Source organism: Nyctereutes procyonoides, unplaced genomic scaffold (genome assembly GCF_905146905.1).
Source record: "Nyctereutes procyonoides isolate TBG_1078 unplaced genomic scaffold, NYPRO_anot_genome, whole genome shotgun sequence".
NCBI classification, from domain to species: Eukaryota; Metazoa; Chordata; class Mammalia; order Carnivora; family Canidae; genus Nyctereutes; species Nyctereutes procyonoides.
Window position 1 is genome coordinate 21,813,551 of NW_026575135.1, and position 27,098 is coordinate 21,840,648.

The following is a 27,098-nucleotide window of genomic DNA, read 5'->3' on the forward strand; positions in this document are numbered from 1 at the left end:
ATTATTCATTATAAAAATTCAAACATTACAAAAACATATAATGTGGAATAGGTATATAACTAAAAATGTATCATACTTTACAGTTAGTTCTGCAACTTGACTTTTTGGTTTACTATATCTTGGACTTCTTTCTAGATAAACATACTTTTTTTTTATGTTGGTTATATAGTATTGTTATTATACAGATATATAATTTACTTCATTAATTTTAGTCAATGCCCTATTGATGAGTATTTCTAATTTTTTTCTATTGCCATCAGTGTTGTAGCAAACATTCTTTACAGGCGTATACATATTTTTGTAAATTTATAAGTTTTCTTGAAGGACAAATTCTGAGAAATGAAATTGCCAGATTAAAAGGTATCATTTGAAATTCTCATGGTCATAACCCAAGTTCCTTTTAAAATATCCATTCCAATGAATTCTCCCATCCCCAAAACAGAGTGCCTGCTTCCTCATACCCTTGACAGCTCTACCTTTCTTGGCAGCTATCAGCTGTAATAATACCCAATCTGCCAAATCTATATACCGAAGGAAGTCTGGTGTTTCCCAAATGACTGAGACTGCAGATATCTACAAGGATTTACTTCCTTTTTTTTTTTTTTTAAACAGGTGCCACAGCATGGAGCCCAGTGCAGTGCTTGAACTCACGACCCCAAGATGAAGACCTGAGCTGAGATCAAGTGTCAGACACTTAACTTACTGACACATCCAAGTGCCCCAAGAATTTACTTCCCTTTAACAAATTGTTTTACCAAAGATTGAAATGAGAGGAATATGTCCATTTTACTTACTATCTGTTGGATTCCTCATTGGATAAGATTGGGTATAATTGTTCACACAGTGTATTAATTGGGGACTAATAGAGGCACAATAATTTTCCACTGCTTTGATCTGAGATGGACCAGGAGAAGAGTCTGTTCGAAAGATGGCTTGACAGTATTCTCGGCAGTTTGTGTGATGGCCTGCATAACTGCAACAAACTGAGCCCACTATGGGGAAAAAAAGGAGATGATGTTGAAATGGAAACAGCCATTTGCTAACAATAAAACATCATAATATTAATAGAACAAAATGTACCTTTTTGAATTTGAGAAATAAAACCATGGCACAGAAGATAGGCATAGTCATGAGGACATTCAGGTGTTCACTGGTATAAGAAAGTCATTATTTGTCAACTTACAGTCTATATAGGGCAGTGGTTCTCAACAAGAGCTGTACCATCCTTCTGAAAGATTCTGGAGGCATGTGGAAATGTTTCTGGTTTTCATGATGATTGGGGACTATTGCTGGCATTTAGTGCATGGGGTCAGGGTTGTTAACTGTTCTGTAATGTACAGGGAAGTCTCACACAACCAAAACAGTTTCCCAAAATGCCAATACTGCTCATGCTGAGAACCACTGAAACAGTTTCTTTCCATGTTAGATTTGTGGAGATTTATAAACAAAGCAAGACAAAACCAAAATAAAACCAGACCCCGAATGCCTCAGATTTATAAAATAGGACCAGTAAAAACTAAGAGATCCTAGGCTCATTTCAAAAATTTGATAGTTATATAACTGTATATCTTGAAAAAAATCTTGAAAGTTCTATTCAATTTGAACACCTCTAAGAACATGCCTAAGTTGAAATGGCATTATATATGCCACAACTGATATGACCTGTTTTAATACTGAAAAGTAAAACTTATCTTTGAAGTACATTTTTTGATTTGTGTATTTTTAGAAATCAAGGGGGACCATTTTGGGTACCTTGGGGGAGCCAGATGAGTGACTGGGGGTGCAGATGTGGGATTTATACTGGAGAAGACGAAGAGACCCACATAGGAGAGGTTAGGGGGAGGTTGAAGGGAACCAAAAGGGCAGGAAGGGCAGGAAATCAGTACGAAAAATCTCTGATAATTATTAGAGTTTATGGAGGAACCAGAATCAAGTTTCTGGTGAGGTATGGCAGGAAACGGGTAGAAAATCTCTGATAATTGTTAGAGGTTATGGAGGAACCAGAATCAGGTTTCTGGTGAATTCCACAGAGCAGGGAATAAGCAGGGAATTCAGGCAACTTCCAGAAATAATGACAATGATAAAATTATACACAAATTAAACTAGGGCTGAACTGATACAGGATAGGCCTATTTCCTGCACCAGGAAACAGTTTTACACTTATTGTGCCACCTGTTTTTAACTTATAATTACTACTTATCGTGCTCATTGCTGAACTCTTCAGTTTCAACATAAAGAATAATTAATGGCTACATTTATCACCATTAACTTTAGGATAAACTGAGGCATGGGGGTGGGGAATACTAAGGACAGATGAGACAAGTGAGAAAAAGCCAAGGACGCTCATCTTCTGATTCCTCCTTTAGGCTGGCTTCCTCACCAGTGGGGGAGGACAGAGATTACTGTGAGACTATCTTGGAAATTGTGAACTAAGCCCTAATTAGAGAGGGATAGAAGATAAAGTATAGCCAGCTACTGTTTCTTATTCTTTGATCCACTGAACTGCCAAGTGAATCCAAACAATTCTTCTGTTCCTCAGCTCAGCTGTTAACTGCTCTCACTACTCCCTTCACCTGGGATGTCCTTCCTCCAATCTCCACTGTTTATATCTTGTCCATGTTTCAAGGCCCAGCTCAGCTACCAACTCCATGAAGCCACTTCTAAGTGCCCCTGCAGCATGTGATCCCGCTTTCCTCTGAACTCCCACAATACTTTTATCAGTGACACTGGCCCATATCCCATGTCTGTCTCCACAGAGCTAGTAGTCAGTAAATGTCTGCTGAATGAATTGAGAGGCAGTCCTTGGCAAGTGCTACGCTGTTATCACCTGGGAATGCTTAATTTTGGCAAGTAATTTTATTTATTCAAGTGGGGCATGACCTTCCTATCTAACAATAGTTATCTGCTTTGTAAATCTGCAGGTAAGACATAGCACTTGTCATAATTCATGAATAGCCTGAACACCGCAGAGGAAAGAGCCTATCAGAATCCTGCTGGGCCTTCAGGTAGTTTACTAACAGCCCATGTCATAATGCCAGGTCTTGGCAACTGACTGGTCTTGGCGATACAGCTAAATTGTACACTGTAAACCGTGTTTTCCTCTTTGGACTGCTCACATAACCACTGACAATATACTTACTTTCATTTCTGCTAATGCAACTGAAAAGAGCATTCTGTAAATTAAAGAAAAACAAACAAATTAACCACCACGTAGAATTTCTAATTTTATTCCACTCTATGTACATGAAAATCAGAATATCAAATTATTTAATTCTTCTTTAAATCCAAGGAGGAAGACAAAGAAGCTGAGATGGCACCCTGGTGAAAAAAGGGAAACCATCTTCTAACACAATTATTGGGAGTCAAGATTTTTTTTTTTTTTTGAGTCAAGATTCTCATCCTGAGCCATAAGCTGATCACATTATAGCAAACCAAAGCTGTACCTATGTGTGTATGTGCAGTAGCCTACAATGTATTCATCTCAATTATATCTTGCAGTATATAAGAGAGCTCCCAGAAGATAATATAATAGAAGGCATTTAGGGAAATAGAGATTTCATGTAACCATTGCATTTTAGAGTTGAAAGGTCCTTAGGGATCATCTCTAATTGTTTACAAATATGGCCATGCCCCAGAATTACCTGGGCTTCCTAGGCCTTACCCTACACTACAGAATCAGAATCTGGGAATGAACCACAGAAATCTAAATATTAAACAAGGCTTCAGAGATAATTCTCATGTGATTGTTGAATTGCTATATTGTATTCCCGAAACTAATATAACACTATACTGGAACTAAAATAAAATTTAAAAAGATTATTCTTATGTAGCCACCCTGGGAATTTGGAGAATCTTTCTACCATTTTAAAGATGAACAAGCTGTTTCCTTAGCAAGGGGAAGACTGCCCAAGGTCCTAGAACAAGTCAAAAGCAGAGTCTGAGACCAGAATTAGTATTTCTAGAGTTCTTATATCATTGTTCAGAAAATACCACACTGTGTTGTCACTGCAAGGAAAACAAGAAGTAAAACAAGACAAAAAACAAAAAATATCTTGTTTAAAGTGATTTGGATATTCAGGGCTTGTCAGCTATGATTAATATCCCTTAAAATTGGAAGAGAATTTTTTTTTTAGAATTTTAGGAGTCATCAGGTTTAAGAGAATGAATTATTAGAAGAAAAAATATGGGCATAAATAAACGGTAGATGGAAATCTAGTGCTCTTTAAGTTGACTAAAGATGACTTTAGCTTTTAATTGTAGCTAAATTACAAGCCAGCTATGTGATCTGGACTTTTAAAGGACCAGCTTTACTGACATTTTAAAATCTACCTTCAAAGATCCATCTATGTAGCTGTGTGAAGTTATACTGCATTCATTTTCTCCACTAAAGAATATTCTACTGTAGAAATAAACCATACTTGATTTATCCATTTAAAGCAAAACAAAACAAAAAAAAACCCATACTTCATAGATAAGGGCTAATGAATTTATCCAGTGTGAATTCTTTCTGTTAGAGATTGATCATCAGCATTATGAGTGAAAAGCAAACATTTTTGGTACTAATGATCTTTTCTACACCTCTCTTCATCCATGTTTCTTTGTTTGACTTTTTACCTACCTGTAAAAGATAGCCACCTATTTTGGTTCAGTGGTTTTAGGAACATTTTCCATAAAATGATCTAAATCAATATTAAAATGCAATCTACTAGGGCACCTCGGTGGCACAGTCAGTTAAGCGTCCAGCTCTGGATATTGGCTCAGGTCATGATTTCAGGTTCATAAAATCAAGCCCCCAATTGGATCCTACACTGTGTGTGGAGATTGCTTAGAATTGTCTCTCTCAAAAAAAAAAAAAAAAAAAAAGGATTGTCTCTCTCTCTCTCTGCCCCGCCTCTCACCATTTCACCACTCTCCACCCCCCCCCGCCCCCGTCAAAAAAAGAACACAAAAAAGCAACCTACTACCAACTTTCTAGGCCCTTTTGATTCTCAATGTCTTTCTCTTTTTAATAAACCGGTTGCTGTTTTGGGTTTGACTTTTTTGACCTTGTACCTGAAGGAATGTGTTTATTATCTTGGTGGCCATTCTGGGTCAAATGGCCTGATTTCCAGTTTTGATATTCTTCCAGTTACTCAAACAAGTCTACAGAGCAGTAGTTCTCAACTGGGGGTGATTTGCTTCCCAGGGGACATTGGGTGTGGAGGAGGAGGGTGTGTGCTACTAGCATCTAATGGGTAGAGGAGTCCAGAGATGCTGCTCCACATCCTACAGTGCACATGGCAGCTCTCCCACAACAGCAATTAAAAAAAAAGAGAGATCAAAGTATCAATAGTGCCAAGGTTCAGAAACCCTGTTCTAGAGACAAATTTGTCCAAGCTGGATTTTTTGAAATTTGACCTTACAAGTGAAAGAAATATCATTCTGAGTTGGACTGATGAATCACTTAGCTTCAGAGAAAGATACTAAAGGACACAAAACTGAAAAATGTCAGAGATCATCTAATTCAACCCCTTATTTGACCAAAGCCAGGGATGGAGGCCTAAAAAGGAGAAATACTTAGAACTTTAGCTTTCATCTACAAGTGGGTTGGCAAACTATGGCACATATGCCAAATCTTGCCTGCTGCCTTTTTTTTTTTTTGCAAATAAAGTTTTATTATAATAGTCACATTCATTTATTTACATATTGTATATGGCTACTTCATGCTACTATGGTAGAGTTGAGTAAACAGAGGCCATATAAACTGTAATCCTAAAATATCTGGACCCTTTATAGAAAAAGCCTACCAACCCGAGGTAGAAGGAGGTCACAATTGTCTTCCTCGATGTCACATCCAGAGTTCAGAAATGTTCCTCAAGCACTTCTGATTTTCTTAATTTATTGAACTAAAAGCATTTATATTTCCACACAGCAGTACCTCCAGTATTAATAAATATCATTTTTTACACTTCTACTTTTATGTTTATTAATTTTAAGGTTTTAAAGAATGGTCCTTCATTCAAGTATACCAGTATTTGATGAATTCATCAATTCTCTGTTGCTTACTTTATACTCATCATGATTTCAAACTCTGCTCATATCCCCCTCTTTGATAAAACATTCCTAACCTTAGATAACTATAAGTAAGTATAAACTATACCTTAGGTAACTGTTTGTAATGTGTAAGCTATAAGTAGCTCTACCTTTTCAATGTTTAAACTATTGCTGATTAGTTTGACAGGGTTTAAGACATATACATAATCAGTTACACCATTAACTTATAATTTCTTCATTTCTTAAGACATTTGTTTAGTCTTGGCTAAAGCCAATTGTTAAGTCTTGCAAATGCCTGGTCGCCATCTGGTGGCAAAGGAAGTTACTGAGGCTTCATAATAATGTATGGAGCCTCTTTTGACCTGTCAATACTATACCCATGCTGTCTCCATATAACAGCTTCCTCACTCTGCTCATCTTACTCTAGAATTGATAAAAATTGCAGTGTTAAAAAAAATTGCAGTGTCACCAAGATGAGGATCTACCACAACCTCAGAGACCCAAAGAATCCAGCAATGTGCTGGAGTTGACAGTATTTTGAGGGATCTTCAAATCCAAAAGCCTTCACTATCCAGCTGGAGAGAGAGATGTACACAGTAAACAAAGGGCAGAGCCAGAGCTAGAACACAGACTGCTGTCTCATGCCACTACACTGTAAGAAGACTGGATTATTTTTCCAAATGCAGCCAATGCAAGGTTGAATTTATGTCCACAGAATAATTAGTTTTTAACAGTCTCCGATTTTTAGAATCAGCACATTAAATTGTGGGGAAAACATCATTTCCTGAGGTTCATAATATTTCTCTTAAAAATATTTGATCACAAGGGGTGCCTGGGTGGCTCAGTTGGTTAAGCATCTGCCTTTAGTTCAGATCATGATCCCAGGGTCCTGTTCAGTGGGTAGCCTGCTTCTCCCTCTTCCTTGCCTGCCACTCCACCTGCTTATGCTTGCTGTCTGTCAAATAAATAAATAAAGTCGTTTAAAAAAATTGATCATGAAATCTTTCCTCAGGTAGCTACTTCCAGTTCCCTGCTCTATTCCCAATGGTTTTAGAGAACTGCAGCAAGCCCTTCCACCTAGTGTTGGGAGCAGGTAAGTAGGGGGCAAACCAGGCAGAAAAAGTAAATATAAAGTAAAATCCAAGTCAAGGGAACCATAGTTATCCTTCAAGCCACACTGATCTTCCTTTGCGGGAAAAGCCATCAGGGTACAGCTGGGAGGTAGACTTTCCTAGTCCAAACACTTGCTCACAAGAAGGCTCCGTGGATTTATTTTCTGTCCCAGCCACATATACTTTTCCATTTCTGGGACTTCTTTTTTCCTTTCTAACATTTTTCCATTTGCTCACTTGTCTCAATGACAAGGATGAGGAAAACTAAACAAATACTGATCATATGAACCTCATTAAAAAAAAAGGTTCATTTTGGATGTTTTAGTCACTTCTGGACAAAGATCCAAAAGAGCACTTTTATGAACTGTTATTTAATGTTCCCTGTTCCCAAGGCTACAAGTTAAAAGTAAAGGAGATGCTCTGTTCCTAAGGCCTCAACAAATAAAATGTTTCTCTTTCATAAATGGACTGAAACTTCTTCCACTTTGAAATTTTGCATTTCATATGAGGAATCTAGCTTATCATATGCTAAGTTGGAGAGATTAAATAATTGACCTATTCTATTCTATTCTATTCTATTCTATTCTATTCTATTCTATTCTATTCTATTCTAATCTTAAATAAGTGCTAGGCCCACTGTGGGACTTGAATTTACAACCCCAAGATCAAGAATCATATGCTCTACCAACAGAGCCAGCCAGGTACCCCTAAATAATTGATCTTTAAAAACAAACATGCTTGTAAGCCTCTACAAGATGTTTTTTCCTTGTTGTGGACACCATGGCTTTTTAGTCAAAAAGTTTAAGTGACCAGAATAAGCATTTAATATCATGATATGGATATCACTAGACAAGTGATTTAGTTTCTGCCTTCCAAATAATAAATATCATTTCAAGAGATGGATAAAAAAACATCAAAAATTGAAATAAGAATAATAGGTCTAGGGGCATGTGGGTGGCTTGGTGGTTGAACATCTGCCTTCGGCTCAGGTCGTGATCCCGGAATCCTGGGATCAAGTCCAGCATCAGGTTCCCTGCAGAGAGTCTGCTTCTCTCTCTGCCTATGTCTCTGATTCGCTTTCTCTCTCTGTGTCTCTCATAAATAAATAAATAAAATCTTAAAAAAAAAGAATAATAGGTCTAGACTGCTCAAAGAAGTTTGCTCATTATCACCAGAGCATCCAACCAACTGGAAGCAAATTCAAGTGCAAGTAACATTTGTAGAGTAACACAAGGTCTAGAAGGAGCTCAGCAAAGTGTTTGTGGTAAAATGATGGCAGTGATGGCTCCAGTTCTTTATATTTCCCTCTATTTCTCTCACTTTAACTCTGGACTTAGCCACATGATTTGCTTTGGTCAAGTGGACAGTAGTAGCAAGCTTGAGGCAACCAGAGGCTTGCACTGAGGCTTGCATCTTTTTTACTTCTTCTCTTGGACCCCTGTCACCACCACAGGAACATGCTTGAGCTATAGGGCTAGAAGAGACACATGGAGGAGAGCTGAGCTGACTTAGCCAAAAGCATCCTTAAAGAAGCTAGGGTCAGGATGACCTGTGAGTTAACTGCAGAAGCATGAATAAGCCCAGCCAAAATCCGCTAAGCTTGGCTGGATCAGAACTGCCTTAGATTTGAAACAAAAAACTGTTATTGTTTCAGGTTATGAAGTTTGGGGATAGTTTGCTATACAACATTATTGTGATAACAGATACAGAATTCAGTGCTTTCTGTACTCATTCTGAGAATGCCTAATTCGTAGACATTTATACAAAGTTTCCACATAAAACTGCTATTTACTCTGAAACAAAGAAACTTTGTATAATTCAGCTCCAGAATGGAAAACATTTCTATTAAAAAATTCTATTTATAAAAATACTAACTGTAGGGATCCCTGGGTGGTGCAGCGGTTTGGCGCCTGCCTTTGGCCCAGGGCGCAATCCTGGAGACCCAGGATCGAATCCCACGTCAGGCTCCCGGTGCATGGAGCCTGCTTCTCCCTCTGCCTATGTCTCTGCCTCTCTCTCTCTCTCTCTCTCTGTGTGTGACTATCATAAATAAATTTAAAAAAAAATACTAACTGTAGCACCTATTTATAGGCAACAAATTTTTGTTCATCCTTTAAGTCTTACCTGCTCTGTGAAGACTTTCCCATTACACTGGGCAGGGGTTTTTGTTTTGATTTATTTTTCCTTCAGGTTCCAATGTCTTGTATAGACTTCTAGCAATGTACTTGTCTTACTGTATTTTAATAAACTATTTGAATTTCTCTCTTCCCATAGACTAGACTATGAGCTTCTTACAGACAATGGCTAAATCCTTTCACTCCTATACCCTGAGAACAGGGCCTGACATATATTAAGCATATCAGTCGGTGTGTATCAGTTCAGTGAATGTTGAGTGAAATGAATGACAGATGCAAAGACATCTGAGAGGTAGACTCTGCCCCAGGAACTCAAGAGTTTAATATTAAAATGTGACACGTAAACAAAGAGTTATACTATAAGGTAATAAATGCTATAATTAAGCATGTAAAGTGTTTAGAAGTAGCAATTTTATGTGTGTAGAGTTAAGAGGGCTGGGCAGGAGGGATGCCTGGGTGGCTCAGCGGTTGCACGTCAGGGCATGACCCTGGGATCTGGGATAGAGTTCTGCATGGGGCTCCCTGCAGGGAGCCTGCTTCTCTCTCTGCCTATGTCTCTGTGTCTCTCATGAATAAATAAATAAATCTTTAAAAAAAGAGGGCTGGCCCGGTGGCGCAGCGGTTTAGCGCCACCTGCAGCCCGGAGCCTGATCCTGGAGACCCGGGATCGAGTCCCACATCGGGCTCCCTGCATGGAGCCTGCTTCTCCCTCTGCCTGTGTCTCTGCCTCTCTCTCTCTCTCTCATGAATAAATAAATAAAATCTTTTTTTTTTTTTTTAAAGAGGGCTGGGCAGGAAAGGTTTCAAAGAACTATCTAAGCCAGAATTTGAGGCAAAGATTATTGCCAGTTGGACACGAGTACTGGTGTGATAGGACCAACTTTTGCAGGGGTGGGGTTGGAGGGTAAGTCCTGATTTGTAATATTTACTGATGTTTTTGGTGAAAATACCCCCATCATTGCTTTTTTTGAGTTAAAAACAGGCTGGCAAAATTCCTGAATATTTAACAAACAGTTCTCCCTCGCTAGTAGGCATTAGCTCCAGCATACCCCTGGATAGAGTACTAGGATGGATTCTGGGAGAGGGAATTCTAGTAGAACCAACAGGTTGTCCAACTACAACAAAACACATGGCCAGTCTGGGAAATTACAAGTAGCATACTGCTGAAGTGTCAAGGAGAAGATAGTCAGTGGCTAGATGGAGAAAAGCTTTGTCTACCAGGTGGAGGAACATGGACTATATGGTGCAGGTGAGCCACTGAAGAGTTTTAAGGATGGGAGTGACATGACTACACCTCGTCTCTAAAGAGATCACCCTATGAAAAGTGGAGAGAGTAAACAGGGGGAGAAATTAAATAGGAAGGCTAGTTGGGCATTACTATAGTCCAGAAAAGTGGTATAGGGGCCTGAGGTAAGGCAGTAACCAAGGATCTGGAAAGGAGATGGATTGAAGATCAATTTTGGCGGCAAATCTTTAGGGCTTGATAGCCACTTATTTGTAGGAGGTGGTGAGAAAAAGGAAAGTGTAGACAACACCTCTTAGGGCTTTTAGTTTGTGTATCTGGGAGGACTGCACTAGAACAACCAAACAAGAAATGTATGAAAAATGTAAGGTTTTTTTTGTGTGTGTGTGTGTGTGTGTCCATGTGCACACAGCAGTGAGGTAGAAGGATGGGGAAGTAGGGAAGGTAACAATCAGTCTGGCTGAATTGAAATGCTCTTTGAACATCAAAAGTACACATATCCAGTAGTGATTCAGGAACTCAGAGAAAGAAGTTAGCAAAGAGGATTCTAGAGTTCTCATTACATTGGGACAATTAAAACTACGGGAGTAGATGAGATTGTCTAGGGGGGGAATACCTGGCCATTTAGATTAGACCAGGTCACAATCTAATCAATTAAACTTGATCCAACATCCCTTTGGGATGATCTCATTCAGATGACTCTTGAGAAGTACGGACTAGAGAGCAAAGACATTGGCACAAGGACATTGAATAGGAGTTATTCCCTTCTAATACAAAATATGACACAACAAAACCACATACAAATGGAATATAATCAAGGTTTTATATCTTAAGCCAGTACTGCAGGACCTAATAGGTTTCGCTCTTTTTGGAGCTCATCAGCTGCAGGTAACGGCTCATATCTACTCTGATCAGGGTCTTGGTATGGCGTTTTATCATGTACAAGCCTCCCATTCACAGTCTTCTATTTACTATTTTCTGCCAATTCTTGGAATTTCCTTAGCACTAACTAAAAGAAGCTTTACATTTAGGTCCTGAAAGCTTTGCTGGGGCAAAGTATCACATTGTTCTTTTTGCTAAATCTCCCAAAGCTCACTATCTACTGCCTAGATAGTCATCTGCCACACAAGATGGTTTACCCTTAGAACACTGCAAAAAAGATCCAATCACATGAGGCACTGGATGCCTCTACTTGTCCAGAGAATCCTGCTGGCCCTGACATCCCTGCCTTCTTATCTCTAAATTTTTAGGACTACTTCTTCATCCCTTTCCTTTATGCTTCTGGTAGTAAATCTAGAATCAAGGTTAATTTGAGAGAAAAAGGAAAATAAAATTAATAAAATACATAAGAAATCTTTAAAGCAGAACATTTTACTGTGACATTTCCTGAGAATACACTGTACAGCCCATGTAGGCATACATAAATATGTACCAAACACTGGCATCCAGGGATATGACAAGGTACCATTTGTGTTATGGGGGTAGACAAGAATTAAATATATATTTACCTTTATATGCATTTATATGCATAAATGACTTTAGGAACTAGGTGGTCATAGTACAGAAGGTTGAAAAAAAGACTTTTTATTGTATATCATTTTGAATTTTGAACATTAGAATTTTAAAAAACCAAAAATTAACACATACATGAACCTTTCTCTTATGCACTGAGCTGTCTGTTGACAGGATGGTGCTGATAGAATTGAGTCTGAAACTCACAAGGCCAACTACCTTTGTTTTTGTGATTCTTAGGGCTTCTTTTTAATATCCTCAGAGTCTTAATTTTATCTTAGCCATCACAGAACCAGAGCCCCAGAACAGATTATTTTAGTTTAGTTTATCAACTGTTTAGTTTATAACTTAAATGCCTCACAAAAATATTTCTTACTGCCTCTCCTTTATAATTTCTCACTTTACTTAATGAGGTAAGATCAAATGATGAAAAAAAAAAAAGCCAAGAAAGAAAGGAGAGAACTGAAAATCGCATTTCTAAAAAGAATAAAAGTATAAGAGAAGGATCTGTGAAAGGAAGAAGAAACAAATAAATGACAAATCTGTAGCACTGTATTTCAGTGGCTCATGCAGCAAATGGAAAAAGTATTTATATTTATGACCATTATAAGAATGGCAGTAAAGCCCAACATAAAGGTATGAAATAGATTTATGAACCTGAAACTAAAATCTGTGTCATCACTCTACAGCCATTAACAAGCCTCTGGAAATTTATCAGCCTCACAACATGTTAACATTCTGACATTCAAGAAAGAAACTATGAATAACAAAATTCTTTTTTTAATCACCATTTTGAGGGCTAGCAGAAAATATCTTCAGGTAACTTGCAGACAAAGGCTACACAGAAAAATAATACTAGATATCTCACAACTCACAGAAAATATGAGTTAGTTTTTACTTTGGTTCTAATGAGGCAGTGTGCACTAGGATGGCCTGCTGATGGTTTCCATTAACATTTAACTGTTTTAGCTTAGCTTGGCTGGAACAAAACAGAATTTTAAATGGCATTTAAATTTAAAATTTTAAACTTTATTCATAGAAGTAAATTTCTCAGGAAATCTCAAAGGGGATACTACAGCAGCTTACCAGTAAAGACTAACATTAGCTCCTCCAAATAAAATTACTCACTCTTTGACTACCTAATCAAGCCACATAAAACCATCCTTCAAGGTAAATGTTAACCCATATAATTGTAAACCTAAAGTAACAGCCAGCATCTGTTCTGTTGGTGCCAAGGTCATTTCAGCTCTTAGATATTTTGAATATCATCCCTGGTTCTAGTATCACAAACTTATGAATCTATGTGGACTGACTGATACTTCTAGGTGGGCTAATGACCGTGCCTGTGAAAATGTATGGAGAACCTAGAACTAAGCAGGTCCATGATACCTGAACATGTCTTTGTCAGAGTTATCAAGCCACTGGTTGATACTGGTGGCTCTAATCAAAAGCGTGATTCTGGAAAAGTACTCATCAGTACTGAAGGAAGTACTTTTTCTTAGGTATGGGTTAGAAAAAGAGAACTGCAGACTTGGGAGATCATTAGCCAAATCTCTCATCCATTGCAGAAATCCCTTCCACAATATATGAATCAAGTAACCTTTGCTTGAACATTTCCATTGATAGGGAGTTAGTTCTCTTTTTCTTGGAACATCTCATACCAACAGCGTCATTCAACACAGGTAGGGTCCTCCTAATCCATATCTGGATCCTTCTCTTCCAGTCCTTAAAAAAGGAATCTCAAAATCCAGCTCTCCACTTGATTTTCAACACTTTCTCTTTCATCGAGTTTTCTTTGACTTCACAGGGTTACTTCACAGTTGACTTGGGCATGATCTCTCTCTTCGTTAGTCCTATATTCTGAACTACCTCTGAGATATAGGTTTTTACATTTAAAAACATCTAACACTCAGTATCCCTTAATTTCTTTAAACTTCCTTCTCAACATATATGCTATTGTTGCTGTGTATTTTCTCTGGCTTAAAAACTGAATATTGTTATTGTTTTCTATAATTTGTGTGTTTTAACTTAGTCACTTTGTATTTTCATCATTCTCATTTTTTTTTTGCTTCTAGACTTCTATAAAGGGTCCATTAATAGCAATTCTTCATTTTTGCTTTTTGAAAATGCCTTAATTTTGCCCTTTCTTGAAAAATATTTTTACTGGATATGGATTCTAGGTTGATAATTATTTTCTTTCAGAGCAGTTTAGGTATCATTCCACTGTGCCTGGCTTCCTCTGTTGCTATTGAGAAATCAGTGGTTAGTCTTCTTGGAAGGCAATGTTTTTTTTTTTTTTTCTGACTCCTATGAGATGTGTCTGTAATGTATGGATTTTTTTTCATCCTGCTGGAGATTTGTTGGGCTTCATTAAATATTACCTCTGTCCCATATTCTCTTTTCTTCTTCTAATATTCCAATCAGAACACTTTATCTCCCATGTTCCTTAAGCTCTCTTTCAATCTGTCCTTCTGTGCTGCTTGTCCATATAATTTCTTCAGTTCTACCTCCCAATTCACTAATAACTGTTTTTGTATATTTTCCTGAACAGTATCTCCTATATTCAATCCACTATAACAAATCCTGTTGATGGATTCTGCCTTTAAGTCTCTGATTTATTCCTGAATACTTGGTTCTATTGTTATCATCCTAGTTTGGGTCCTTACCTGCTTTTAGCTAAGTTAAGAGGGGTCTGCGGGATCTAAAATTTAGCATGAAAAAAAACAAAAAAACAAAAAACCCCAAAACTTAGCATGTACACAATTAAGGCTCTTAGCTTTCTAAAATACGGAGTTTGTTATGTTGGTCTCCTATTAGAGTCTTCATCACCTCCTTCTACTTAATGATGGGCTAAGTCCTAAAATATCATCTTTCCAGGATCTGGTCCTATGTTGCCTATCCAATTAATAAGCACAGATTCTCAGCCCCAACAGGCCTATTTTCTTTCTATCCCCTGCATAAGCCATGTGTGATTTTGCTAACATGCATTTGGTCCACAGTCTTTTTACCAAAGTATGCCAATCCTTTCAGGCCTTTCTCCTTTGCAAAGTTTCCCCTGATAAATCCCAAATGTGCTCACTCTGCTTTTTGGTTTCCCTGAGCCCTCTTGTGTGCAGTATATATTTTAATTCTTCACTCAGATACAATTCTTTAATATTTCAGTTTAAGTTATAAGTAGCTTAACTGGAATTCTAAGTGAGGTATAACTCCAAAGTTTATGCTTTCTATTATATGAAACTCTCATATTCAATGAGTAATTGTTGATTTGCATAAGAAAAGGAACCAGATGCTTTAAAATCAGACATAACATTTAACTGTTTTAGCTTAGCTTGGCTGGAACAAAACAGAATTTTAAATGGCATTAACAATTTTAAACTTTATTCATAGAAGTAAATTTCTCAGGAAATCTCAAAGGGGATACTGCAGCAGCTTACCAGTAAAGACTAACATTAGCTCCTCCAAATAAAATTACTCACTCTTTGACTACCTAATCAAGCCACATAAAACCATCCTTCAGGGTAAATGTTAACCCATATAATTGTAAACCTAAAGTAACAGCTTACACATCTGGAAGTTCACTCCAGGGACCACCCCAATGTTAAGGAAAAGATACCAAGAGTCTAGTTTTAGAAATTATTCTTATATTGATAAACAGCCAATCCAGTTAAAATAGGTTGCACTACACCAAATTTACCCCATTCACTTACAAAATAGTCATCTTTGAACTAGACTTCAACAATTATGAGTGTCACTGTTATTTGGGGTTTATAATGCAGAATCCTCCTTCTGCATTAAAGTACTTTTGTCCTTTTTATTTCTAACACATAAGAAATCAAATTGAGGGGTGCCTGGGTGGCGCAGTCAGTTGAGCATCTGCCTTTGACTTGGATCATGATCCTAGGGTCCCCGGGTCTAGTCCCCCAGCTCCCCACACAGTGGGGAGTCTGCTTCTCTCTCTGCTTCTGCCCCTCCTCTGCTCATATTGTCTTTCTCTCTCTCACAAATATAGAAATAAAATCTTTTAAAAAAAGGGAATCAAATGGAGTCTTGAGTTATCTTGAATAACTTATAGTTACTTTTTAACAGATTTATATTACATATGTATATTTTTCATATATATTCTACTACATATATGTATTTTACATATTTATTTTTACACACATATATTTTATATATATGTAAAAGAACCCTCTTTGCATGTAGATTTTTGGAAAATAGTTACTTAATTGTAGGCCAATAAGGGAAGACAGACTGGGAAAAGTAAACTATCCTTAGTATTTCTCTCATTGGACAGTGTTTATCTCTCTTACCTTTCCTGTCCCGTCCTTCATCAACACATACTGGCAGACTTCCTAGGGCAATGCAGAAATCCAGACAAGAGAAGGAAGCACACTAAAATAATGGAGGACAGGCTACAGGAGATGGACAGTGTCAGACATCATGTGGGAGAGAAGAAGGAATTATCACAGTTAGCCACTTTGTTCAGGAGAAACTAAAACTAGTTATTTCAAAGGTAGAGAGATAAGGAAAAAAAAGAAAGATCTTTTATTTCTTTGCAGCAAGGCTCCTTTTAATAAGAACAGAGAGTTGCAGTTAATTTGGAAATGTGTCTTCAGAGAAACAGAAATAACTTAGCAAAGGGACAAAAGATAAATAAGATTTTCCCAATTTAAAAATATTAATCAAGAGATATAATTATAGGCACCGAGAAAAGAAAAAAAAAAGGCAGAACTATAACTTAGAAGCTGCTAAGAGAACTATTCTTTCTTCTCCAAGAGAACACAGACTATTAAAGGCAAAGGAATCCCAATGTGTATAGATAAAAATGATGAATGAAGCATATGGACGTAACTATCCTTAGCTGCATGGTCTTCCACTCTGAAGGACAATAATGTCACATTTAACAATGGAGTTCTAGAAACTAGAGAAAGTAGTCTAATGAGTAGCTTTTTCACATCAGGGACAATCTTCTGAACATATTTGCATGACATGAAATATCTCCTCTATCCTTGCCCTTGGAACTATCCCATCTAGTACACAGTGTTTGAAATACCACCATTGGGAGACAAGAGTCCTTTAGATTAATTATATAGCCTGTGTAATTTAGTACTTTTTCCGCCAAATGTGAGAGCTAGGAAAGTTTGAAGCTACTCGCACTGGCAGTGTGATTGTTTCTTTCAATTCCAGAGAGTTTATAAAGATGGATACCTGAATGGGTCAAGGTATAGGAAAAGGAGCAAAAAAGGATATGGAACCTAAGAAAAACTATTTTACAATCTTGGATATAACCAGTTGCTATTATGAATACACTACAGGCTAAAGTCTCTGTATATGTGATTTAGGCATTACTTAAAAAAAATTTTTTTTTAAGATTTTATTTTCTTAATTCATGGATAGCTAACAGGGCATTTCTTTAAAATTAATGCTCAATTTCAACAAGTTGAAGTCGTCACATTTCTAAACAAGTTAAATGACAAGCTACATCTTGTTGGGGTTGTATTTTCCATAAAGTAAAGGGCAACTTATGTAAGAATGAGTTCATTTTTAAAACTTAAGTGGTTTTATCAATTCTGATAATATCTGAATAGTCTATGCAAATCTGTTAAATGCATACCTCATATTCTTTTCTGCAGGCTTTGGAAATATCGTTTTTTGATGATGCCTAAAAGATAACAAATTTCTCCATTAATTTATTACACATGCTATTCAACATAGGACAAAAAGAATACAAATTAATATACATTACTTGCTAGTATGGTATTCTTTATTTCATCAAAGAGAACCTTATGCTCCAATATTTAAAAGTTCCTCTAAAATACAACAAACAAATTTCATACAAGTTCTTTAAAACAAACATCAGCCCCAGAACCTACACGATATGCTAAAATTTCACTATTTTATGGCTTTAATCTCACATAATAACAGGGTCCTTTTGTTATTTCAGAAACTAGATGACTTTGAAGAAAATGTAAATCAGAGAACTTTTTCTTAGTTGATTTCCACTCTGTAGCCAATTTTCTTATGAAGCTTTGCCAGAGCTTTTATATTTTCCTTTTTCTTTAACCCTTTATATTCGAAATTCTCATACTGACTTATGTCAGTATCTTTTCCTCGGAAAAGATCCATATGAAACGAAGGGGGCAACTAAAGAGGGAAAGGCCATGCCAGGCAATTAACAAAAGTTATTTTTGGGGATACCTGGGTGGCTGAGCGGTTGAGTGCTTTCAGCTCAGGACATGATCCCTAGGGTCCAAGGATCACATTCTGCATCAGGCTCCCTGCAAGGAGCCTGCTTCTCCCTCTGCCTATGTCTCTGCTTCTCTGTGTGTCTCTCATGAATAAATAAATAAAATCTTTTAAAAAAAGAGTTATTTTTATATAATTTTCTTTATGTCCCCATCATTACAGTTCAAATCCTCTGCAACTCAGATTCATCTCAATGGCTGGAGGAGAGTGGCAGAGATGGTTAGGCTGTGTGCTGCTCTGTTGCTCAGGCTACATAGTACAATGGTCTGTATGAAAGTAAAGGTGACAACATGTCTCATGTACTCTGATCCAGAGATCAGTCACTAAAAGAAAAAAATAAGAGAATGCTTTCCAGCTGTGGTTTCCAGTCTATCTAAATTTTCCAGTTAAGTCTACTCTTACCAGTTGTGAGTATGAGCAGCTAGCAGACCAGTTTTCCCATAGTACTCTGAGGAACCACTATGAAAATACACACAGTGAGGAAGAACAGAGGGGCCTAACTTGAATTGGACCAGAGATCTATCAAATCAAAGAGAAGTCACAGTTCACTGTCGGAGTCATGCTCACCTTTGGAGCAGAGAAGCAATATAAGAACATGTTCAGGGTAAAACCATGATGAAAGAGTGAAGGAAAGATGAAAGCTAAATAAGTCAGCTGTGTCATCTTCCCATCCAAGCATACTCTAAATTTACACAATCATTTGAAGTCACACGGCATTGACTAAGTATGACCACAGAGTACAAAAGGCCTCATCTTCCCATCCAAGCATACTCTAAATTTACACAATCATTTGAAGTCACACGGCATTGACTAAGTATGACCACAGAGTACAAAAGGCCTCAGTTCCAATAATATTCTTTCCTCTCTCCTGCATGGCAGAGAGAAGAAAGAATAAGAAAAGACTGAGAGAATAAGAAAAGGTTGAGGGTCTCATAGCAGCAACTGTAACTGAGAAAACAGCAAGTTTTAAAGGAAGTGGTCTATGCAAGAGATGGTAAATTTGTAGATTTTATGGGTCACCTCTCCAAAGGTAAGAGGTAGGCAAAGTCCAAAACATACACACAGCTAATACTCAAACTGTACTCCATGCTGCTTATGAGCCTGATTGCTCAGTATTACCTGCTTGCATGCCTGTCGACACTCCAAGGTAATAGCCAGTTCACAGCAGCCTAAGCCAACCCAGCCATCAGACTTCTTAAACACACCTTAAAAAACAAAATGTTCAAATTTTTTGGTCATAAGCAGTAACAAACACAGATGGTATGCCAAAAAAAGTTAAAGCAGGTGTCCATAGGAAAATTAGCTCAGATAGCAGGGCCTCAAAATTATTAAGGCCCTCCTCCCACCCTTACCCCCAATGCTGTCACTCTTTCAGAACCCTCACAACATAATATCAGGTGCTTTGTTTTTTTTTCTCTCTTCTCGCTGCCACCCTAATCTCTCTTCCGATCATTCTCACTCTTGGGTAGACAGCATCCCTAGAGGATACACAGGTTAAGAAAAGCAAGGAGAGCCCTTCCTCCCTTTAGACTGTGAAGCAGAGGCAAAGATTCTAAATTAACATGCAAATGAAAAACGGCATAAAGATTATTATATTCAAAATATTAAATTTGAATACCTAGAATAGTATAAAACCCATGATGTAGTTTAGAAACTGATACTTAATGAACAGACAGGAACATTTCCTGTGGGCAAGAACTGACTTTGATGAATACACTTAATTATGGGGCAAAATGACTATTCTGTTTCAATTTATACACAGCAGCTATTTCTCCAGCCAAATTACTGTGATATCAAAAGGTAATATAATTATAAAAGTATCCTAATGCCATTTCTTACATCCATTTTTGCAAGTATAAATGTCAATGAATGACTCCTAGGATGAAGTTAAGAGACACAAGTAATGATTATCTAAAGAGGAAAAACGGGATCCCTGGGTAGCTCAGTGGTTTAGCATCTGCCTTTGGCCCAGGGCATGATCCTGGAGTCCCGGGATCGAGTCCTGCATCAGGCTCCCTGCATGGAGCCTGCTTCTCCCTCTGCCTGTGTCTCTGCCTCTCTCTCTCTCTCTATCATGAATAAATAAAATCTTTTTAATAAATAAATAAATAAATAAATAAATAAATAAATAAATAAATAGGAAAGACATATGCTTATAGGCATATGGTCCATTCCTCTTTATCTCTTTTCAGAAATGCCCCTTTGCCTAGTATAGCTTCCTCTAAATCTTTGCTGTTTACTATTCAGAATCACTCACATTTTAAAAATTGTTTTGAAAAAAAAAATAAAAAAAAAAATAAAAATTGTTTTGAATGGAATCAGTATACGTCATAAATTCTGTGAACTTTTATACCATAATACAGTATATTGCTGTTTCCATACCCCTAGTGACCTCCTAGAAACTATTAAACTGTCCAATAAGGGTTTACAATATTATGTGCAAAGCACTCCATTAGGTATTATGTGGCTATGAAATAGAGAAAATATATGCTTTATCCCATTATGTAGATTATATATATGCAATATATATGTATGCAATATATATACATATATATGTATCAGAGATATAAATTATATATAAATAATTCCAGGACATTAGGTAGAGGGATAATTGGGAGAACAAGCATGGATATGGGCAATTCCAAGAAGGCAAATAGTACAATTTGTTTGAAATACAAACTTCAAACAGTGTGAAAGCCTTTGGAGTTCAGAGATATATAAAATACACTTCCTTTTTTCAAGGCACTGGCTTTAATCAGGACTGGAAGCTTTAATCCTGGAAGACTGTGAATGCCAGGCTAGAGAGTTTGGGCTTTATTCTGATAGAAGTGGCTATCCACTGGAGGGCTCTTTTTTTTTTTTTTCTTGAAGGAGCTAGGGAGGACAATTATGAGATGTTGAAATACCAGATACAAGATTGTTACAATATTCCAGCCCCAGAACATAATAACAATGGCTTGAACTAGGAGTAGAGAGGACAGATGCAAGATTTTACAAGAAGAGTCAATGGAGCTAAAAAGAAAAAGCCAGCAAAGATAACTTGAGGGATTCCAGTCAAGTGTCATTCACAAGATAGGTAGTTATGAGTTTGGTTTTTTATTTGTACTTCAGTCTTCACCAGGATGCAGAAATCCAGGTAGACATGTCTAGAAGTCGTGAGTAACAACTTGGATTTGAAGGTTATCTTTCCAGGGCTGATTAGTTAACAGTTCTGGGAAGGAAAGCAATTACCAGGGTAAGTGTGGAAAGAGAAGGAAAGAGGAGGTAAGAGAGGATAAGGTCATGAAGCTAAGGTGAAGTCATAAGGAGCTAATAGTCACAATACCAGGTGCTGCAGGGCAGTCAAAAGTATAAGTACTGAGAAATGACCATAAGATTTAGGTACCATGAGATCCTAGCACTCTTTCAAAGACCAGTTTCACTGAATGGTAGAAGTAGAGACAAGAGTATAGTTAATGATTGAGAGAATGAGAATAAATTATACATTTGAAAATTTGGGTGCCTACAAGAAGAAGTTAGGAACTCAAGAGGGATATATCAGGTAATAGGACAAAATAAGGTTTTAAAGATTAAGTGCTAAATGTTATAATTCTTTTGCTTACCTGGCAAAGATGAATTCATACAACTCCAAATTTCAACCTAAAATTGTAATCACCAAAAGGCTTTTATATAACCAGTTCTTAAATATGACAATATCAGAAATTACATATAGCTAATTTGATTATGTTTAGCTCTGTATAGTAAATGTTCTCAGACTACATGAGTATCAAACAGCTATTCAGGGAAGAAAAAAATAAAACTGAGATGTAAAAATATTGCTTGCTCTTTTCCCATTTTCCCATCTAAGAGCACTAATAATGAGTCTGGATACTCAGGATGCTTATTGGAATCACTGCTTCTAAGTACAAAACCAAAAATGTCTACAGAGCAAGTAAAGGCAAATGTGTCTGTCAGAATTGTTTGATCAACTTTCCCCCCTCATGGGACACCTGGCTGGCTCAGTGGTTGAGCACCTGCCTTCGGCGCAGGGCATGATCCTGGAGTCCTGGGATCGAGTCCCACGTCGGGTTCCCCACAGGGAGCCTGCTTCTCCCTCCACCTGTGTCTCTGCCTCTCTCATGAATAAATAAATAAAATCTTTAAAAAAAAAAAAAAACCCAAACCCACAACTTTTCCCCTCTCACATAATGCAAGCCACCACATCTAAAAAAGTCTGTCTCAGGGGATCCCTGGGTGGCTCAGCGGTTTGGTGCCTGCCTTTGGCCCAGGGTGTGATCCTGGAGTCCCGGGATCGAGTCCCATGTCAGGCTCCTTGCGTGGAGGCTGCCTCTCCCTCTGCCTGTGTCTCTGCCTTTCTTTCTCTCTCTGTGTGTGTCTCTCATGAGTAGATGAACAAAATCTTTAAAAATAAGTAAGTAAGTAAGTAAGTAAGCAAGCAAGCAAGCCTGTCTCATGTCAGCTCAGAATTCCTTGGCCTGGCTCACCAGTATCCCAAACTCTGAGGATGGCCCAAGCACTGAAGCATTTTAAGTTACATGACTGAAACAGGCAAGCAATATATCTACAATACACAAAAAAATGGGAAGACAGGAATAATGAGAAGTCACACATTTCCCCTTATCCGAAGTTTAACTTTTCAAATTCAAGATAAACAGAAGATTTAGTTATTATGGTTTTCATAAAATTATCAAAATAATAAGCAAAATTCCAAATTCCAGAAAAACTATTATAATGAAATCTAAAGACTGTAATACATTTATATTTACTTTTATACATTATAGGATAAACAATAAAAGATGAAAGATGACATTCTACCTAGGAATTTGTATGATGATCTTTTTAAAGTACTCAGTTAAATCTGACATTTTAATTTGGTCATAAACCCAAATCACTTTGAAAATTTTCTTGAATCGAAAAGTTAACTTATTAAATGGCTTCATTTAGACAAAAGCTTCCATAGTTAAATTAAATATGACCTACCATTGTTTCGGGGCAATAATCTGGGGCTCGCTGTAACAGATGCTTTAGTCGGGATTCACTTTTTGAGGAGAATATCTATTTGACAAAGAAAAAAAAAAAGAAAAAGAAAAAGAAAAAGTTTTGTGGCATTTTTTCGTAAGACATAAGAGGTAAAATTTATTGTCCTCTATGTTTATAAGTTGTCTAGAATATTTTCCAACTTCTTTTTATATACTAAAAACCTTTGGAAAGATCTAAATTAAGCTGAGGTAACATCTCTTAAAAGGTTGGTTAGTCTGGCAAATAATCAAGAAGGTCCGTGGCAAGTCTAGACCCTTTTCTAATGATCAAAAATGGAGAAAACCAGGCTACCAAATCTGTTAGAGGACAAAGGAGAAAAAGAAAGAAAACAGAAAAGAAAAAAAGAAAAGTTCATTGTAAACTGTTCTACAAACCGCTTTTAGTCAACTGACGACAATGTAAAACAGACTGTCATACCCTTGATATAACAAATCCGTGAATAGCATTATGGTATAAACTTCCATAAAATACCACTAAATGGAGACAAAGCCATTTTTAATAAAAATGCTAAGGAGTTGACAAGTTCACTCACCAGGCTAACTGGCTCTCTTCCAAATAGAATTTTAATTAATGCAATTATAATTTGATGTCTCAGTAAATTATAAACCATTATATATTAGATAGAACTTCATGGTTACCTGCAAATAGTCAAGACTGTGAAATCCATGAATGCTAAGGACAATGAAAAAGGATTTATCTCTAGTTAGTTTTAGTAGCCATTTTTCTCCCAAACTATCAACTATAATAAGTGACGAGAGCTAGAACATCACCATTTTGTAACCACTAGTGAATTAATGCACTTAGGCAATTATCAATAATTACTGTAATGTTAATTACAAAAAGAGACAACCAGACACAATAAAGTTATGAATAAGACCTGCTGAACAAAAAAACAAAACCAAAACAATACAAAATCTAACCTGAATCTCAAGCCTCTGGACCTATCTCATTAGGTTACTGTTAGCCATGTGTGGTTACCTAAATTTAAACTTAGATCAATTAAAGTTAAATAAAATTTAAAATTCAGTTCCTCAAAATCTTTTTCCTCAACCTCTTTAAACTCATTTCAAATGTTCACTTGACACATGTAGCTAGTGGTTACCATACCGGATCACACAGATATAGAGTATTTTCATCACTGCAGAAAGCTCTTTAAGATAACTCTGCTCCAAATCTACCTACCAATTACTAAGAAATAGAGAGGAAAGAGTAACACATTAAATAATACCATTAGGTTGCAAATAGCGTAATTCAGATTATAAGAAACTCTATAGGATAAATGAATGACCAGATTTATTCAATAAATAAGAAAAGTCAGGAGAGCAGTGCTTCAGCATCCTTATGGTCACACATCTAGGGGCCATTTTTGCTTTTAAAAGCTGTTGTTCTGACAGTAAATTTGCAGAAAACTTAATTTGCCATAGTGGCATGCAATACATGATCCTGGATTGGATCCTGGAATTAAAAAAAAAGATTACTATAAAGGAAATTATTCGGATAAATTGGTGAAATTAGAATATGAACTTTAATAATAATGAATCAGTGCTATGCTCCTAAATTTTATGGTGATTGTGTTGCAGTGACATAGGACAATGTCCTTGTTCTTGGGAGATAACATGCTGGGATTTAGGAGTAAATGATCATGTCTATAATGAATTCCAAAATATTTCACCAAAATAACAGTATCTGTATATGTAGAAAGAGTTAAAGCAAATGTTGCAAAATGTTAATGATTTTTTTTTCTTAAAACTGACAACTAAGAAGGGTACAAACTGTTGTTTTGAGGAATATCCCTCAATCTGGGTTTGCCCTATTGTTTCCTCATGACTCAGGTTATGCATTTTTGATAGGAACGCTCCTTAAGATGCTGGCTTCTTTTTAGTGCATTATGTCAGCAGACCTATATGGATTTGTTTCATTATTGGTGATGTTAACAGTGATAAACTTGGTTAAGGTGCTATCCAGCAGATTTCTCCAAAACAATTATACTTAATAAACAGTTACATACCCAATAGCCTCAACAATGATCATGTAAGCTTACCTGTTCACATACATCATGGCACATTTGATTATCCTTTGAATGATTACAACACAGTGCACCTAAGAGAAAAAATAAACACCAGATGTTGCCCACTATTAAATAAACAAGATAATTAAACTAAATCAAATGGCTACACAAAACATTTATTCAACAGATTACTATTATTCATTTTAACTCAACAAACTTTTACTGCATAACTATTACAAGCCAAGGACAGTGCCAACTTTGAGCACATGGTCCTCAAGAAACTTGTAGGCTAATAGTGGAGACTGTCACATGTACTTTCTATGTGCCAGAATTTTACTAAGCTTGCTTTAAGCATTGTCTCATTCAATCCTTAAAATTGCCCTATAGGCCAGAAAGATCAGCCATTTGATTTGAAGGTTGAGGCCTTGAGCCATGTGATAGCAGCCCAATCTCTAGCAAGACTGGGGAATGGAGATTGAGTTCAACCATATGGCCAATAATCTAATCAATCATTTCTATGTGATGAAATCTCAATGAACACTAGATACCAAAGCTCAGTGGTATCTAGTTGGTGAAGACACTGATGTGCCAGGGGGTGATGCACACTGATTCCATGAGGGGAAGGCACAGAAGCTCTGCATCTCCTCCCAGACCTCACCCCGTATGTCTCATTTGGCTGGTCTTCCTGATTCGTATCCTTCATAATAAAACTGTAATCATAACTATAGAGCTTCCCTGAGCTCTAAGCATCATTCTGGTGAATTACTGATTTTGAGGTGGTTGTGGGAAACCTGGGTTTACAGCCAGTTGTTCAGAAGTGTGGGTGGCCTAGCACCTAAGCTGGTATCCGGGCTAAATACTGTCTTGTTGGGGACCATGCCCTTTAACTCATGAAGTCTGTTCTAACTCTGGGTGATAAGTGCCAGAATTGAGATTCCATACATACAGTTGTGGCTGAAACAGAATATTGGAGAAATGAGGTGACTGCTGGAAGGGATATGGTTTTAAGAAAAGGCACGGAGTTTGGGGCTAGGGATGCAACAGTGAATAAATGTTACGTTCTCTGACTTTATCCAGGTTACAGCCTGATGGTAAAACAAAGTCTAGACAAGAGGAAAGGATATAAGGATACTAATAAATTAAGAGGGAAGCTGACATCCTTCATTTTCTCAGTGAAACAGATTAGGTCTGAAAACAAAAAGGATTGAGGGTTTGAGGTCAAACTGTAGAGGTGTGGAGCAGTCACTTTGGAGAACACAGAAAGGAGACAACTATAAATGCCTTTCTCAAACTTGTATTCTACTCATGAGTTGTTAATATTTATCCCTCAGGAGAAAATGTTTCATGTTCAAACAAACTGGGAAATGAAGGATTTAAAAAGTTAAAGAGAATTCCTTACTGCAGCACTTCACAAAGTCTTTAATATGTTTATACATTACTAATCTTCCAAAAAGGGATCTAAGTAGACAGATTTCTCAGAACACAGAACACTTTTTTCATTCCACTTACTAACATTTCAGAATGCCAGTTTGAGAAACATCAAATTAGAGAAAAGGAAAAACGCTGCCAAGCAGCATTACAGACCAAGAAATGCATAGATGGGCTATAGAGATAAATGGCAGGGACATGTTATTATTCTAGAGTGTATCTGATGGAAAAAAAGATACAGCTGGATTGATTAGGGGCTGTCAAAAGAGCAGAGATGAAAATATTACGTTTCAGGCAGCTGGATCTGATACAGTGGTTTAAAATATAAATTTGCAACATAA

At 37.0% G+C, this 27,098-nt stretch overlaps 1 protein-coding gene across 2 annotated transcripts in view; it reads right to left on the bottom strand.

Moving 5' to 3' along the window:
• RECK (reversion inducing cysteine rich protein with kazal motifs) overlaps positions 1 to 27,098 on the bottom strand; it is an 86,388-nt gene that overhangs the window by 50,085 nt on the left and 9,205 nt on the right. For both annotated transcript variants that reach the window (XM_055302250.1, XM_055302249.1), the window contains exons 2-8: positions 25,363 to 25,421; positions 23,262 to 23,336; positions 21,884 to 21,920; positions 19,401 to 19,486; positions 17,650 to 17,697; positions 3,140 to 3,173; positions 795 to 992 (exon numbers count right to left, since the gene is read on the bottom strand). In XM_055302250.1, coding sequence (XP_055158225.1) covers positions 795 to 992; positions 3,140 to 3,173; positions 17,650 to 17,697; positions 19,401 to 19,486; positions 21,884 to 21,920; positions 23,262 to 23,336; positions 25,363 to 25,421 — 537 coding nt within the window. The remainder of the gene's footprint in view (positions 1 to 794; positions 993 to 3,139; positions 3,174 to 17,649; positions 17,698 to 19,400; positions 19,487 to 21,883; positions 21,921 to 23,261; positions 23,337 to 25,362; positions 25,422 to 27,098) is intronic.